This window comes from Micropterus salmoides, unplaced genomic scaffold (assembly GCF_014851395.1).
Source record: "Micropterus salmoides isolate LMB-PRFRI ecotype aquatic unplaced genomic scaffold, ASM1485139v1 Ms_hic_scaffold_1406, whole genome shotgun sequence".
NCBI lineage: Eukaryota > Metazoa > Chordata > Actinopteri > Centrarchiformes > Centrarchidae > Micropterus > Micropterus salmoides.
The window spans coordinates 1-17,670 of NW_024040493.1; the positions used below are offsets into that span (position 1 = coordinate 1).

At 46.2% G+C, this 17,670-nt stretch overlaps 1 protein-coding gene across 1 annotated transcript; it reads left to right on the forward strand.

Moving 5' to 3' along the window:
- Positions 1–23: 23 nt before the first annotated feature.
- Positions 24–16,016, forward strand: LOC119903236 (dystrotelin-like). Its single transcript, XM_038719447.1, has 6 exons — positions 24–568; positions 637–708; positions 785–948; positions 10,417–10,528; positions 14,785–14,918; positions 15,002–16,016. The coding sequence occupies exons 3-6, from the start codon at positions 788–790 to the stop codon at positions 15,183–15,185; spliced, it is 591 nt and encodes a 196-aa protein (XP_038575375.1). The 5' UTR covers positions 24–568; positions 637–708; positions 785–787; the 3' UTR covers positions 15,186–16,016.
- The last annotated feature ends 1,654 nt before the right edge of the window (positions 16,017–17,670 follow it).

The following is a 17,670-nucleotide window of genomic DNA, read 5'->3' on the forward strand; positions in this document are numbered from 1 at the left end:
CTTCAGAATAAAACAGTTTACTTCAGAGAAAAACACTGTTCCCTTCAGAATAAAACAGTTTACTTCTGAATAAAACTCCCTTCAGAGTAAAACACTGGTCCCTTCAGAATAAAACCGTTTCCTTCAGAATAAAACTTTTTCCTTCAGAATGAAACAGTTTCCTTCAGAATAAAACTCCCTTCAAAGTAAAACACTGGTCCCTTCAGAATAAAACAGTTTCCTTCAGAATAAAACTTTTTCCTTCAGAATGAAACAGTTTCCTTCAGAATAAAACTCCCTTCAAAGTAAAACACTGGTCCCGTCAGAATAAAACAGTTTCCTTCAGAATAAAACTTTTTCCTTCAGAATGAAACAGTTTCCTTCAGAATAAAACTCCCTTCAAAGTAAAACACTGGTCCCTTCAGAATAAAACAGTTTCCTTCAGAATAAAACTCCCTTCAGAGTAATACACTTCTCCCTTCAGAATAAAACGCCTCTGTGTCCTGCAGCTCTGGTGAGTGTTGCAGCAAACTGCTCTGGATCAGTCAGCAGGTCTGGACTCAGATCTTTACTGCAGGACCTCAGCCAGGTAAAACCAGTACAGAATACATTTCCCCAGCATGCCCTTCTCTTTCTAACATGTTTGTGTGTGTTCAGGTTCCTGCGGCGGTGCAGGAGGAAGGTGTTTTTAGCGGCGTGGAGGCGGCGGTGGGGTCATGTTTTACCGGGGTGAGAACTCAAAAAGTCCTCAGCGGCAGGTGACTGGCGGTTGTCATAGCGACCCACTGACTGTGTGTGTTTACAGGTTATGACCCCGATGGCAAGCAAAGAACACGTGTTGTCATGGCTGAAGAGCGAGCCACGTCTGTTGCTATGGTTACCCACTTTGCATCGCCTGGCCGTTAGTCAGAAAGTCAATCACGCCGTCCGCTGCCATACCTGCAAGACGGTCCCCATCACCGGACTCAGGTGAGCCAACATCTTCCAATCAGGACAGTTATTTTAACTTTAACAAATCATCATCTTCAGAAAATAATAACTGAGGTATAACATGGACTTTACTGAGGTTTAACTGGACTCTACTGAGGTTTAACTGGACTGTACTGAGGTTTAACTGGAATCTACTGAGGTTTAACATGGACTTTACTGAGGTTTAACTGGACTCTACTGAGGTTTAACATGGACTCTACTGAGGTTTAACTGGACTCTACTGAGGTTTAACATGGACTTTACTGAGGTTTAACTGGACTCTACTGAGGTTTAACTGGACTCTACTGAGGTTTAACATGGACATTACTGAGGTTTAACATGGACTTTACTGAGGTTTAACTAGACTCTACTGAGGTTTAACTGGACTCTACTGAGGTTTAACATGGACATTACTGAGGTTTAACATGGACTTTACTGAGGTTTAACTGGACTCTACTGAGGTTTAACTGGACTCTACTGAGGTTTAACATGGACTGTACTGAGGTTTAACTGGACTCTACTGAGGTTTAACATGGACTGTACTGAGGTTTAACTGGAATCTACTGAGGTTTAACATGGACTTTACTGAGGTTTAACTGGACTCTACTGAGGTTTAACTGGACTCTACTGAGGTTTAACATGGACTGTACTGAGGTTTAACTGGAATCTACTGAGGTTTAACATGGACTTTACTGAGGTTTAACTGGACTCTACTGAGGTTTAACATGGACTCTACTGAGGTTTAACTGGACTCTACTGAGGTTTAACATGGACTTTACTGAGGTTTAACTGGACTCTACTGAGGTTTAACTGGACTCTACTGAGGTTTAACATGGACATTACTGAGGTTTAACATGGACTTTACTGAGGTTTAACTAGACTCTACTGAGGTTTAACTGGACTCTACTGAGGTTTAACATAGACATTACTGAGGTTTAACATGGACTCTACTGAGGTTTAACTAGACTCTACTGAGGTTTAACTGGACCCTACTGGACTTTACTGAGGTTTAACATGGACTCTACTGAGGTTTAACATGGACTTTACTGAGGTTTAACATGGACTTTACTGAGGTTTGACTGGACTCTACTGAGGTTTAACATGGACTCTACTGAGGTTTAACTGGAATCTACTGAGGTTTAACATGGACTTTACTGAGGTTTAACATGGACTCTACTGAGGTTTAACTGGACTCTACTGAGGTTTAACATGGACTCTACTGAGGTTTAACATGGACATTACTGAGGTTTAACATGGACTTTACTGAGGTTTAACTAGACTCTACTGAGGTTTAACATGGACTCTACTGCGGTTTAACATGGACTTTACTAAGGTTTAACATGGACTCTACTGAGGTTTAACATGGACTGTACTGAGGTTTAACTGGACTCTACTGAGGTTTAACATGGACTCTACTGAGGCTTAACTGGACTCTACTGAGGTTTAACATGGACTTTACTGAGGTTTAACATGGACTCTACTGAGGTTTAACATGGACTCTGCTGAGGTTGAACTGGACTCTACTGAGATTGAACTGGACTGATGAGGTTTAACTGCACTCTGCTGAGGTTGAACTGGACTCTGCTGAAGATAAACTGGACTCTGCAGAGGTTGAACTGGACTGATGAGGTTTAACTGCACTCTGCTGAGGTTGAACTGGACTCTGCTGAGGTTGAATTGGACTCTGCTGAGGATGAACTGGACTGATGAAGTTGAACTGCACTCTACTGAGGATAAACTGGACTCTACTGAGGTTGAACTGGACTCTGCTGAGGTTGAACTGGACTCTGCTGAGGTTGAACTGGACTGATGAGGTTTAACTGCACTCTGCTGATGTTGAACTGGACTCTGCTGAGGTTGAACTGGACTCTGCTGAGGTTGAACTGGACTCTGCTGAGGTTGAATTGGACTCTACTGAGGTTGAACTGGACTCTGCTGAAGATAAACTGGACTCTGCTGAGGTTGAACTGGACTCTGCTGAGGTTGAACTGGACTCTACTGAGGTTCAAATGGACTGATGAGGTTTAACTGCACTCTGCTGAGGTTGAACTGGACTCTGCTGAAGATAAACTGGACTCTGCTGAGGTTGAACTGGACTCTGCTGAGGTTGAATTGGACTCTGCTGAGGTTGAACTGGACTGATGAGGTTTAACTGCACTCTGCTGAGGTTGAATTGGACTCTGCTGAGGTTGAACTAGACTCTGCTGAGGTTGAATTGGACTCTGCTGAGGTTGAACTGCACTCTGCTGAGGATAAACTGGACTCTGCTGAGGTTGAACTGGACTGATGAGGTTGAACTGGACTCTACTGAGGTTGAACTGGACTCTACTGAGGTTGAACTGCACTCTGCTGAGGTTGAACTGGACTCTGCTGAGGTTGAACTGGACTCTACTGAGAATAAACTGCACTCTGCTGAGGTTGAACTGGACTCTGCTGAGGTTGAACTGGACTCTGCTGAGGATAAACTGGACTCTGCTGAGGTTTAACTGCACTCTGCTGAGGTTGAACTGGACTCTGCTGAGGTTGAATTGGACTCTGCTGAGGTTGAACTGGACTCTGCTGAGGTTGAATTGGACTCTGCTGAGGTTGAACTGGACTCTGCTGAGGTTGAACTGGACTCTGCTGAGGTTGAACTGGACTCTACTGAGGTTCAAATGGACTGATGAGGTTTAACTGCACTCTGCTGAGGTTTAACTGGACTCTGCTGAGGTTGAACTGGACTCTGCTGAGGTTGAACTGGACTCTACTGAGAATAAACTGCACTCTGCTGAGGTTGAATTGGACTCTGCTGAGGATAAACTGGACTCTACTGAGGTTGAACTGGACTGATGAGGTTGAACTGCACTCTACTGAGGTTGAACTGGACTCTGCTGAGGTTGAATTGGACTCTACTGAGAATAAACTGCACTCTGCTGAGGTTGAACTGGACTCTACTGAGGTTGAACTGGACTCTACTGAGGTTGAACTGGACTCTACTGAGGATAAACTGGACTCTGCTGAGGTTGAACTGGACTCTGCTGAGGTTGAACTGGACTCTGCTGAGGTTGAACTGCACTCTGCTGAGGTTGAACTGGACTCTGATGAGGTTGAACTGCACTCTACTGAGGTTGAACTGGACTCTGATGAGGTTGAACTGGACTCTGCTGAGGATAAACTGCACTCTGCTGAGGTTGAATTGGACTCTGCTGAGGTTGAACTGGACTCTGCTGAGGATAAACTGGACTCTGCTGAGGTTGAACTGGACTCTGCTGAGGTTGAACTGGACTCTGCTGAGGTTGAACTGGACTCTGCTGAGGTTGAACTGGACTCTACTGAGATTGAACTGGACTGATGAGGTTTAACTGCACTCTGCTGAGGTTGAACTGCACTCTACTGAGGATAAACTGGACTCTGCTGAGGTTGAACTGGACTGATGAGGTTGAACTGGACTCTGCTGAGGTTGAACTGGACTCTAGTGAGGTTGAACTGGACTGATGAGGTTGAACTGGACTCTGCTGAGGTTGGACTGCACTCTGCTGAGGATAAACTGGACTCTGCTGAGGTTGAACTGGACTCTGCTGAGGTTTAACATGGACATTACTGAGGTTTAACATGGACTTTACTGAGGTTTAACTAGACTCTACTGAGGTTTAACATGGACTCTACTGCGGTTTAACATGGACTTTACTAAGGTTTAACATGGACTCTACTGAGGTTTAACATGGACTGTACTGAGGTTTAACTGGACTCTACTGAGGTTTAACATGGACTCTACTGAGGCTTAACTGGACTCTACTGAGGTTTAACATGGACTTTACTGAGGTTTAACATGGACTCTACTGAGGTTTAACATGGACTCTGCTGAGGTTGAACTGGACTCTACTGAGATTGAACTGGACTGATGAGGTTTAACTGCACTCTGCTGAGGTTGAACTGGACTCTGCTGAAGATAAACTGGACTCTGCAGAGGTTGAACTGGACTGATGAGGTTTAACTGCACTCTGCTGAGGTTGAACTGGACTCTGCTGAGGTTGAATTGGACTCTGCTGAGGATGAACTGGACTGATGAAGTTGAACTGCACTCTACTGAGGATAAACTGGACTCTACTGAGGTTGAACTGGACTCTGCTGAGGTTGAACTGGACTCTGCTGAGGTTGAACTGGACTGATGAGGTTTAACTGCACTCTGCTGATGTTGAACTGGACTCTGCTGAGGTTGAACTGGACTCTGCTGAGGTTGAACTGGACTCTGCTGAGGTTGAACTGGACTCTACTGAGATTGAACTGGACTGATGAGGTTTAACTGCACTCTGCTGAGGTTGAACTGCACTCTACTGAGGATAAACTGGACTCTGCTGAGGTTGAACTGGACTGATGAGGTTGAACTGGACTCTGCTGAGGTTGAACTGGACTCTAGTGAGGTTGAACTGGACTGATGAGGTTGAACTGGACTCTGCTGAGGTTGGACTGCACTCTGCTGAGGATAAACTGGACTCTGCTGAGGTTGAACTGGACTCTGCTGAGGTTTAACATGGACATTACTGAGGTTTAACATGGACTTTACTGAGGTTTAACTAGACTCTACTGAGGTTTAACATGGACTCTACTGCGGTTTAACATGGACTTTACTAAGGTTTAACATGGACTCTACTGAGGTTTAACATGGACTGTACTGAGGTTTAACTGGACTCTACTGAGGTTTAACATGGACTCTACTGAGGCTTAACTGGACTCTACTGAGGTTTAACATGGACTTTACTGAGGTTTAACATGGACTCTACTGAGGTTTAACATGGACTCTGCTGAGGTTGAACTGGACTCTACTGAGATTGAACTGGACTGATGAGGTTTAACTGCACTCTGCTGAGGTTGAACTGGACTCTGCTGAAGATAAACTGGACTCTGCAGAGGTTGAACTGGACTGATGAGGTTTAACTGCACTCTGCTGAGGTTGAACTGGACTCTGCTGAGGTTGAATTGGACTCTGCTGAGGATGAACTGGACTGATGAAGTTGAACTGCACTCTACTGAGGATAAACTGGACTCTACTGAGGTTGAACTGGACTCTGCTGAGGTTGAACTGGACTCTGCTGAGGTTGAACTGGACTGATGAGGTTTAACTGCACTCTGCTGATGTTGAACTGGACTCTGCTGAGGTTGAACTGGACTCTGCTGAGGTTGAACTGGACTCTGCTGAGGTTGAATTGGACTCTACTGAGGTTGAACTGGACTCTGCTGAAGATAAACTGGACTCTGATGAGGTTTAACTGCACTCTGCTGAGGTTGAACTGCACTCTACTGAGGATAAACTGGACTCTGCTGAGGTTGAACTGGACTGATGAGGTTGAACTGGACTCTGCTGAGGTTGAACTGGACTCTAGTGAGGTTGAACTGGACTGATGAGGTTGAACTGGACTCTGCTGAGGTTGGACTGCACTCTGCTGAGGATAAACTGGACTCTGCTGAGGTTGAACTGGACTCTGCTGAGGTTTAACATGGACATTACTGAGGTTTAACATGGACTTTACTGAGGTTTAACTAGACTCTACTGAGGTTTAACATGGACTCTACTGCGGTTTAACATGGACTTTACTAAGGTTTAACATGGACTCTACTGAGGTTTAACATGGACTGTACTGAGGTTTAACTGGACTCTACTGAGGTTTAACATGGACTCTACTGAGGCTTAACTGGACTCTACTGAGGTTTAACATGGACTTTACTGAGGTTTAACATGGACTCTACTGAGGTTTAACATGGACTCTGCTGAGGTTGAACTGGACTCTACTGAGATTGAACTGGACTGATGAGGTTTAACTGCACTCTGCTGAGGTTGAACTGGACTCTGCTGAAGATAAACTGGACTCTGCAGAGGTTGAACTGGACTGATGAGGTTTAACTGCACTCTGCTGAGGTTGAACTGGACTCTGCTGAGGTTGAATTGGACTCTGCTGAGGATGAACTGGACTGATGAAGTTGAACTGCACTCTACTGAGGATAAACTGGACTCTACTGAGGTTGAACTGGACTCTGCTGAGGTTGAACTGGACTCTGCTGAGGTTGAACTGGACTGATGAGGTTTAACTGCACTCTGCTGATGTTGAACTGGACTCTGCTGAGGTTGAACTGGACTCTGCTGAGGTTGAACTGGACTCTGCTGAGGTTGAATTGGACTCTACTGAGGTTGAACTGGACTCTGCTGAAGATAAACTGGACTCTGCTGAGGTTGAACTGGACTCTGCTGAGGTTGAACTGGACTCTACTGAGGTTCAAATGGACTGATGAGGTTTAACTGCACTCTGCTGAGGTTGAACTGGACTCTGCTGAAGATAAACTGGACTCTGCTGAGGTTGAACTGGACTCTGCTGAGGTTGAATTGGACTCTGCTGAGGTTGAACTGGACTGATGAGGTTTAACTGCACTCTGCTGAGGTTGAACTGGACTCTGCTGAGGTTGAATTGGACTCTGCTGAGGTTGAACTAGACTCTGCTGAGGTTGAATTGGACTCTGCTGAGGTTGAACTGCACTCTGCTGAGGATAAACTGGACTCTGCTGAGGTTGAACTGGACTGATGAGGTTGAACTGGACTCTACTGAGGTTGAACTGGACTCTACTGAGGTTGAACTGCACTCTGCTGAGGTTGAACTGGACTCTGCTGAGGTTGAACTGGACTCTACTGAGAATAAACTGCACTCTGCTGAGGTTGAACTGGACTCTGCTGAGGTTGAACTGGACTCTGCTGAGGATAAACTGGACTCTGCTGAGGTTTAACTGCACTCTGCTGAGGTTGAACTGGACTCTGCTGAGGTTGAATTGGACTCTGCTGAGGTTGAATTGGACTCTGCTGAGGTTGAATTGGACTCTGCTGAGGTTGAACTGGACTCTGCTGAGGTTGAACTGGACTCTGCTGAGGTTGAACTGGACTCTACTGAGGTTCAAATGGACTGATGAGGTTTAACTGCACTCTGCTGAGGTTTAACTGGACTCTGCTGAGGTTGAACTGGACTCTGCTGAGGTTGAACTGGACTCTGCTGAGGTTGAACTGGACTCTACTGAGAATAAACTGCACTCTGCTGAGGTTGAATTGGACTCTGCTGAGGATAAACTGGACTCTACTGAGGTTGAACTGGACTGATGAGGTTGAACTGCACTCTACTGAGGTTGAACTGGACTCTGCTGAGGTTGAATTGGACTCTGCTGAGGTTGAACTGGACTCTGCTGAGGATAAACTGGACTCTGCTGAGGTTGAACTGGACTCTGCTGAGGTTGAACTGGACTCTGCTGAGGTTGAACTGGACTCTGCTGAGGTTGAACTGGACTCTACTGAGATTGAACTGGACTGATGAGGTTTAACTGCACTCTGCTGAGGTTGAACTGCACTCTACTGAGGATAAACTGGACTCTGCTGAGGTTGAACTGGACTGATGAGGTTGAACTGGACTCTGCTGAGGTTGAACTGGACTCTAGTGAGGTTGAACTGGACTGATGAGGTTGAACTGGACTCTGCTGAGGTTGGACTGCACTCTGCTGAGGATAAACTGGACTCTGCTGAGGTTGAACTGGACTCTGCTGAGGTTGAACTGGACTCTGATGAGGTTGAACTGCACTCTACTGAGGTTGAACTGGACTCTGCTGAGGTTGAACTGCACTCTGCTGAGGATAAACTGCACTCTGCTGAGGTTGAACTGGACTCTGCTGAGGTTGAACTGGACTCTGCTGAGGTTGAACTGGACTGATGAGGTTTAACTGCACTCTGCTGAGGTTGAACTGCACTCTACTGAGGATAAACTGGACTCTGCTGAGGTTGAACTGGACTGATGAGGTTGAACTGGACTCTGCTGAGGTTGAACTGGACTCTAGTGAGGATAAACTGCACTCTGCTGAGGATAAACTGGACTCTGCTGAGGTTGAATTGGACTCTGCTGAGGTTGAACTGGACTCTGCTGAGGTTGAACTGGAGTGATGAGGTTAACTGCACTCTGCTGAGGATAAACTGGACTCTGCTGAGGTTGAACTGCACTCTGCTGAGGTTGAACTGGACTCTGCTGAGGTTGAACTGCACTCTGCTGAGGTTGAACTGGACTCTGCTGAAGATAAACTGCACTCTGCTGAGGTTGAATTGGACTCTGCTGAGGTTGAACTGGACTCTGCTGAGGATAAACTGGACTCTGCTGAGGATAAACTGGACTCTGCTGAGGTTGAATTGGACTCTGCTGAGGTTGAACTGGACTCTGCTGAGGTTGAACTGGACTCTACTGAGATTGAACTGGACTGATGAGGTTTAACTGCACTCTGCTGAGGATAAACTGGACTCTGCTGAGGTTGAACTGGACTCTGCTGAGGTTGAACTGCACTCTGCTGAGGTTGAACTGGACTCTACGGAGGATAAACTGGACTCTGCTGAAGTTGAATTGGACTCTACTGAGGTTGAACTGGACTCTACTGAGGTTGAACTGGACTCTGCTGAGGATAGACTGGACTCTGCTGATGTTGAACTGGACTCTGCTGAGGTTGAACTGCACTCTGCTGAGGTTGAACTGCACTCTGCTGAGGATAAACTGGACTCTGCTGAGGTTGAACTGGACTGATGAGGTTTAACTGCACTCTGCTGAGGTTGAACTGGACTCTGCTGAGGTTGAACTGGACTCTGCTGAGGTTGAACTGGACTCTACTGAGGTTGAACTGGACTGATGAGGTTGAACTGCACTCTACTGAGGTTGAACTGGACTCTACTGAGGTTGAACTGCACTCTGCTGAGGTTGAACTGGACTCTACTGAGGTTGAACTGCACTCTGCTGAGGTTGAACTGGACTCTGCTGAGGTTGAACTGCACTCTACTGAGAACAAACTGCACTCTGCTGAGGTTGAATTGGACTCTACTGAGGGTAAACTGGACTCTGCTGAGGTTGAACTGGACTCTACTGAGGTTGAACTGGACTGATGAGGTTGAACTGCACTCTGCTGAGGTTGAACTGGACTCTGCTGAGGTTGAATTGGACTCTACTGAGGTTGAACTGGACTCTGCTGAGGATAAATTGGACTCTGCTGAGGTTGAATTGGACTCTGCTGAGGTTGAATTGGACTCTGCTGAGGTTGAACTGGACTCTGCTGAGGTTGAACTGGACTGATGAGGTTGAACTGGACTCTGCTGAGGTTGAACTGGACTCTGCTGAGGTTTAACTGGACTCTGCTGAGGTTGAACTGGACTGATGAGGTTGAATTGGACTCTGCTGAGGTTGAATTGGACTCTGCTGAGGTTGAACTGGACTCTGCTGAGGTTGAACTGGACTCTGCTGAGGTTGAACTGGACTCTGCTGAGGTTGAATTGGACTGATGAGGTTGAATTGGACTCTGCTGAGGTTGAACTGGACTCTGCTGAGGTTTAACTGGACTCTACCAGGCTAAACTAAACTGTACTGGGGTCAGATGATCCTGTAAGACAAACTGAAAGGCAGCATTGTGAATGATTATATGTGTGTGTGTGTTCAGGTATCGATGTATGAAATGTGTGAACGTCCACCTGTGTCAGACCTGCTTCCTGACAGACAGACAGACGAGGAAACACAAAGCTCAACATCCAGTGCTCGAGTTCTGCACACAGGTAACAACAGACAGGTAACTAAAGACAGGTAACCACAGACAGTTAACTACAGAGATAATGGTAACTACAGACAGACAGGTAACCACAGACACGTAACTACAGACAGACGGTAACCACAGACAGGTAACCACAGACATAAAGGTAACCTCAGACAGACATGTGAGCACAGACAGACTTGTAACTACAGACAGAAAGGTAACCACAGACATACAGGTAACTACAGACAGACAGATAACTACAGACAGACAGGTAACCACAGACAGGTAACTGCAGAGATATTGGTAACCACAGACAGAAAGGTAACCACAGACAGGTAACTACAGACAGACGGGTAACCACAGACAGGTAACCACAGACATAAAGGTAACCACAGACAGAAATGTGAGCACAGACAGATAGGAAACTACATACAGACAGGTAACTACAGACAGATTGGCAACTACAGACAGGTAACCACAGACAGACAGGTAACCACAGCCAGACAAGCAACTACAGACAGATTGGCAACTACAGACAGGTAACCACAGATAGGCAGGTAACCACCGACAGACTGGTAACCACAGACAGACAAGTAGCTACAGACAGACTGGTAACCACAGACAGACAGAAAACTACAGACATACAGGTGAGCACATACAGACAGGTAACTACAGACAGAAAGTTAACCACAGACAAACAGGTAAACAGACAGGTGACCACAGAAAGATAACAACAGACATACAGGTAACTACAGACAGACTGGTGACTACAGACAGGTAACCACAAACAGACTGGTAACCACAAGCAGGTAACTACCTACATTCAGGTAACCACAGACAGGTTTCCACAAATAGGTAACTACAGACAGACAGGTAACTACAGACAGATTGGCAACTACAGACAGATTGGCATCTACAGACAGACAGGTAGCCACAGAAAGACAGGTAACCATAGACAGGTAACTACAGACATAGAGGTAACTACAGACAGATAGGTAACTACAGACAGACTGGTAACTACAGACAGGTAACCACAGACAGACAGGTAAACAGACAGGTGAGCACAGACATACAGGTAATTACAGGCAGACAGGTGAGCACATACAGACTGGTAACCACAGAAAGACAGGTAAACAGACAGGTGAGCACAGACAGGTAACCACAGACAGGTAACTACAGACAGACTGGTAACCACAGAAAGGTAACCACAGACAGGCAGGTAACCACAGACAGGCAGGTAACTACAGACAGATAGGCAACTACAGACATACAGGTAGCCATAGACAGGTAACTAAAGACATACAGGTATCTACAGACATACAGGTAACTACAGGCAGACAGGTGAGCACAGACAGACAGGTAACTACAGACAGACTGGTAACTACAGACAGGTAACCACAAAAAGACTGGTAACCACATACAGGTGAGCAAAGACATATAGATAACCACAGACAAACTGGTAACCACAGACAGACAGGTAGCTACAGACAGACTGGTAACCACAGGCAGGTAAACAGACAGGTAACCACCGACAGACTGGTAACCACAGAAAGACAGCTAGATACAGACAGACTGGTAACCACCGACAGACAGGTAGTTACAGACAGACTGGTAACCACAAAAAGACAGCTAGCTACAGACAGACTGGTAACCACAGACAGACAGGTAGCTACAGACAGACTGGTAACCACAGACAGACAGCTAGCTACAGACAGACTGGTAACCACAGACAGACTGGTAACCACAGAAAGACAGCTAGCTACAGACAGACTGGTAACCACCGACAGACAGGTAACAACAGACAGACTGGTAACCACAGACAGACAGGTAGCTACAGACAGACTGGTAACCACAGACAGACTGGTAACCACAGACAGACAGCTAGCTACAGACAGACTGGTAACCACAGACAGACAGGTAGCTACAGACAGACTGGTAACCACAGAAAGACTGGTAACCACAGACAGACTGGTAACCACAGACAGACAGCTAGCTACAGACAGACTGGTAACCACAGAAAGACAGCTAGTTACAGACAGACTGGTAACCACAGACAGACAGGTAGCTACAGACAGACTGGTAACCACAGACAAACAGGTAGCTACAGACAAACTGGTAATCACAGACAGACAGGTAGCTACAGAGAGACTGGTAACCACAGACAGACAGGTAGCTACAGACAGACTGGTAACCACCGACAGACTGGTAACCACAGAAAGACAGCTAGCTACAGACAGACTGGTAACCACAGAAAGACAGCTAGCTACAGACAGACTGGTAACCACAGACAGACAGGTAGCTACAGACAGACTGGTAACCACAGACAGACTGGTAACCACAGAAAGACAGCTAGCTACAGACAGACTGGTAACCACAGACAGACAGGTAGCTACAGACAGACTGGTAACCACAGAAAGACTGGTAACCACAGACAGACTGGTAACCACAGACAGACAGGTAGCTACAGACAGACTGGTAACCACAGAAAGACAGCTAGCTACAGACAGACTGGTAACCACAGAAAGACAGGTAGCTACAGACAGACTGGTAACCACAGACAAACAGGTAGCTACAGACAGACTGGTAACCACAGACAGACAGGTAGCTACAGAGAGACTGGTAACCACCGACAGACTGGTAACCACAGACAGACAGCTAGCTACAGACAAACTGGTAACCACAGAAAGACAGCTAGCTACAGACATACTGGTAACCACAGACAGACAGCTAGCTACAGAGAGACTGGTAACCACAGAAAGACAGCTAGCTACAGACAGACTGGTAACCACCGACAGACTGGTAACCACAGACAGACAGTTAGCTACAGACAAACTGGTAACCACAGAAAGACAGCTAGCTACAGACAGACTGGTAACCACGACAGACAGGTAACAACAGACAGACTGGTAACCACCGACAGACTGGTAACCACAGAAAGACAGCTAGCTACAGACAAACTGGTAACCACAGAAAGACAGCTAGCTACAGACAGACTGGTAACCACAGACAGACAGGTAGCTACAGACAGACTGGTAACCACAGAAAGACTGGTAACCACAGACAGACTGGTAACCACAGACAGACAGGTAGCTACAGACAGACTGGTAACCACAGACAGACAGCTAGCTACAGACAGACTGGTAACCACAGAAAGACAGCTAGTTACAGACAGACTGGTAACCACAGACAGACAGGTAGCTACAGACAGACTGGTAACCACAGACAAACAGGTAGCTACAGACAAACTGGTAATCACAGACAGACAGGTAGCTACAGAGAGACTGGTAACCACAGACAGACAGGTAGCTACAGACAGACTGGTAACCACCGACAGACTGGTAACCACAGAAAGACAGCTAGCTACAGACAGACTGGTAACCACAGAAAGACAGCTAGCTACAGACAGACTGGTAACCACAGACAGACAGGTAGCTACAGACAGACTGGTAACCACAGACAGACTGGTAACCACAGAAAGACAGCTAGCTACAGACAGACTGGTAACCACAGACAGACAGGTAGCTACAGACAGACTGGTAACCACAGAAAGACTGGTAACCACAGACAGACTGGTAACCACAGACAGACAGGTAGCTACAGACAGACTGGTAACCACAGACAGACAGGTAGCTACAGACAGACTGGTAACCACAGAAAGACAGCTAGCTACAGACAGACTGGTAACCACAGAAAGACAGGTAGCTACAGACAGACTGGTAACCACAGACAAACAGGTAGCTACAGACAGACTGGTAACCACAGACAGACAGGTAGCTACAGAGAGACTGGTAACCACCAACAGACTGGTAACCACAGACAGACAGCTAGCTACAGACAAACTGGTAACCACAGACAGACAGCTAGCTACAGAGAGACTGGTAACCACAGAAAGACAGCTAGCTACAGACAGACTGGTAACCACCGACAGACTGGTAACCACAGACAGACAGTTAGCTACAGACAAACTGGTAACCACAGAAAGACAGCTAGCTACAGACAGACTGGTAACCACAGACAGACAGGTAGCTACAGACAGACTGGTAACCACCGACAGACTGGTAACCACAGACAGACAGCTAGCTACAGACAAACTGGTAACCACAGAAAGACAGCTAGCTACAGACAGACTGGTAACCACAGACAGACAGCTAGCTACAGACAAACTGGTAACCACAGAAAGACAGCTAGCTACAGACAGACTGGTAACCACAGACAGACGGGTAACCACAGACAGACAGGTAAAGGTTTAGTGGGTAATATTCAGCTTGTGTCTTTCAGCCCACCTGGAAGGAGTCTCTCTCCTCATTAGTGCACAGTGCTCGGAACAACCTGTTGCCGCGGCGATTCACTCAGAGAGAGGCTGACAAGACGAGGATCCTGATGTGGGCGGAGTCAGGAGAGACTCCTAACAGGTGAGTCAGGAGAGACTCAGAACAGGTGAGAGAGGAATAAAAACACTCAAACAGCTTTTGTAAATAAAGTATTTGTTTCTCAGTGCTCCGCCCCCTTCTGATGTCCCGACACGATTGGCTGCCTCAGCTGTCTGTCACAGTCCCTCCTCTGACAGAGACGTTTCCCATGATGCCCTGGTGCAACCTCCTCGCCGCTCATTTTCATCCAAAGCTCTGCAGACTGACGAGGAGACGCCGACTCACCAGGTGACCTCTGATGACCCCTGAATGTTCTATATGTAACCTATGATCTATATGTGTCCAGCAAAGTTGGGCTGATTTCCGAAATGCAATCAAATCAGTGTTTTATTAATTCATGTGAAGTCCAGAGAAAAGCTTCCCAACAGCGTGATTAGATTTAGTACAAAGTTAGGACAGAGTTAACCTCAGACTGAAACGTGTCCAGAACATTCAGGACCACCTGTGGAGACTGCACCAGAAGCTGGGAACAGGTGAGGGCTCATCCAGCGGCTCAGTCTCTGCAGGTCAGGAGGTCCTGGCTCACCGCTTTGATCCAGAACTCATGGATCAAAGAGAACATTTCTCAACACAAGACTGCAGAGACTTCGGGTCCCTCAAAGTCAGCAGCGCATTGTGAAGAGACCTCTCGGTGCTGAATGTACGTGACCTTCCAGCCCTCAGGAGGAACTGCCTAAGACACCGTCATGCTTCTGTGACAAACATATGTGCTCAGGTGGACCAGAGGGATGTTCTGATGCCGGTCAAGATCTGTCTCCTGTTCAAAACGTATGGAGCATCATGAAGAGGGGAATCAGACAGCGGCGACCACAGACTGTCGAGCAGCTCAAGTTCTGTATCAAGAAGAAAGGACAAACCTTCAACTGTAAATCTGGCTCAGTTCGTGGCTTCACTTCCCAAACCATCAGACAGTGTTATTAAAGGTGATGAACACAAAACACGCCGCTGTCCAACTTCTTGCAGTATGGACATCTAATTTTGTTTATATTTTCTAAATATAATCACACTGCTCAGTAAAACCACTGAGAATCTTTTCTTTGGACTTTTGTCAGTCAAATAAAGTTTCATGTGAACAAACGAATCAGATTTGAGTTTTATTGCATTTTGGAAAATATCCCAACTTTCCTGGACATGTAATATTTTAATTACATTCAATTTTATTTATATAGCGCCAAATCACAACAACAGTTATCTCACAGCACTTTTCATAAAGAGCAGGTCTAGAGCGTACTCTATGATGCTATTTACAGAAGCCCAACAGTTCCCACCAAGAGCAGCACTAGGAGACAGAGGCAAGGAAAAACTTCCTTAAGAGGCAGAAACCTCGAGCCACAGATCCAGACTCCACAGCTCCAGAGCCAGAAACACCTGCAGGAAGTGATAGGAGGAGAGAGGAGAGGGACGAGAAAGCACAAGACTACCAGAAAGGGGAGAAGTTGTGTTAGTAACATGCAATAATGGGATGAGGTTGCATACAGAGGGAGAGAAAGTAGAGGAGAGAGGAGCTCAGTGCATCATGGGAAATCCCCCGGCAGTCTAGGCCTGTAGCAGCATAACTAAGGGATGGTTCAGGACTCACCTGAGCCAGCCCTAACTATAAGCTTTATCAAAGAGGAAAGTCTTAAGCCTACTCTTAAATGTGGAGATGGTGTCTGCCTCCTGAACCCAAACTGGAACCTGGTTCCACAGGAGAGGAGCTTGATAGCTGAACGCTCTGGCTCCTAGTCTACTTTTGGAGACTCTAGGAACCACAAGTAACCCTGCATTCTGGGAGCGCAGTGCTCTGGTGGGGTAGTAAGGTACTATGAGCTCTTTAAGATAAGATGGTGCCTGACCATTAAGAGCTTTGTAGGTAAGAAGAATGATTTTAAATTATATTCTGGATTTTACTGGAAGCCAATGTAGAGAAGCTAAGACAGGAGAAATATGATCTCTTTTCCTGGTTCCTGTCAGAACACGTGCTGCAGCATTCTGGATCAGCTGAAGAGTCTTAATGGACTTTTTCGAGCAGCCTGATAATAAGGAATTGCAGTAATCCAGCCTAGAAGTAACAAATGCATGGACTAGTTTTTCTGCATCATTTTCAGATAGGATGTTCCTGATTTTCGCAATATTACGTAGGTGAAAAAAGGCGGTCCTTGAAATTTGCCTAATGTAAGACTTAAACGACATGTCCTGATCAAAGATAACTCCAAGATTCCTCACAGTGGTGCTGGAGGCCAGGGCGATGCCATCAACATCCTGAAGGGACATTTGAATTTTAGCTAACTGATGAGTTTCATCTGGCTTGATCGATAGATATAACTGAGTATCATCTGCATAACAATGAAAGCTTATGGAATATTTCCTGATAATATTGCCTAAAGAAGCATATATAAAGTGAAGAAGATTGGTCCGAGGACAGATCCTTGTGGACTAACTTTGGCGTGCAAGGAGGACTCATCGTTAACATGTACAAACTGAAATCGATCTGATAAATAGGACTTAAACCAGCTTAGAGCGGTTCCTTTAATGCCAATGAAATATTCCACTCTCTGCAATAGGATCTGATGGTCAATGGTATCAAATGCAGCACTAAGATCTAATAAAACCAGTACAGAGACAAGTCCTTTGTCTGATGCAATAAGGAGGTCGTTAGTAATTTTCACCAGTGCTGTCTCTGTGCTATGATGAGCTCTAAATCCTGACTGAAAATCCTCAAATAAACTATTGCTCTGTAGAAAGTCACACAGCT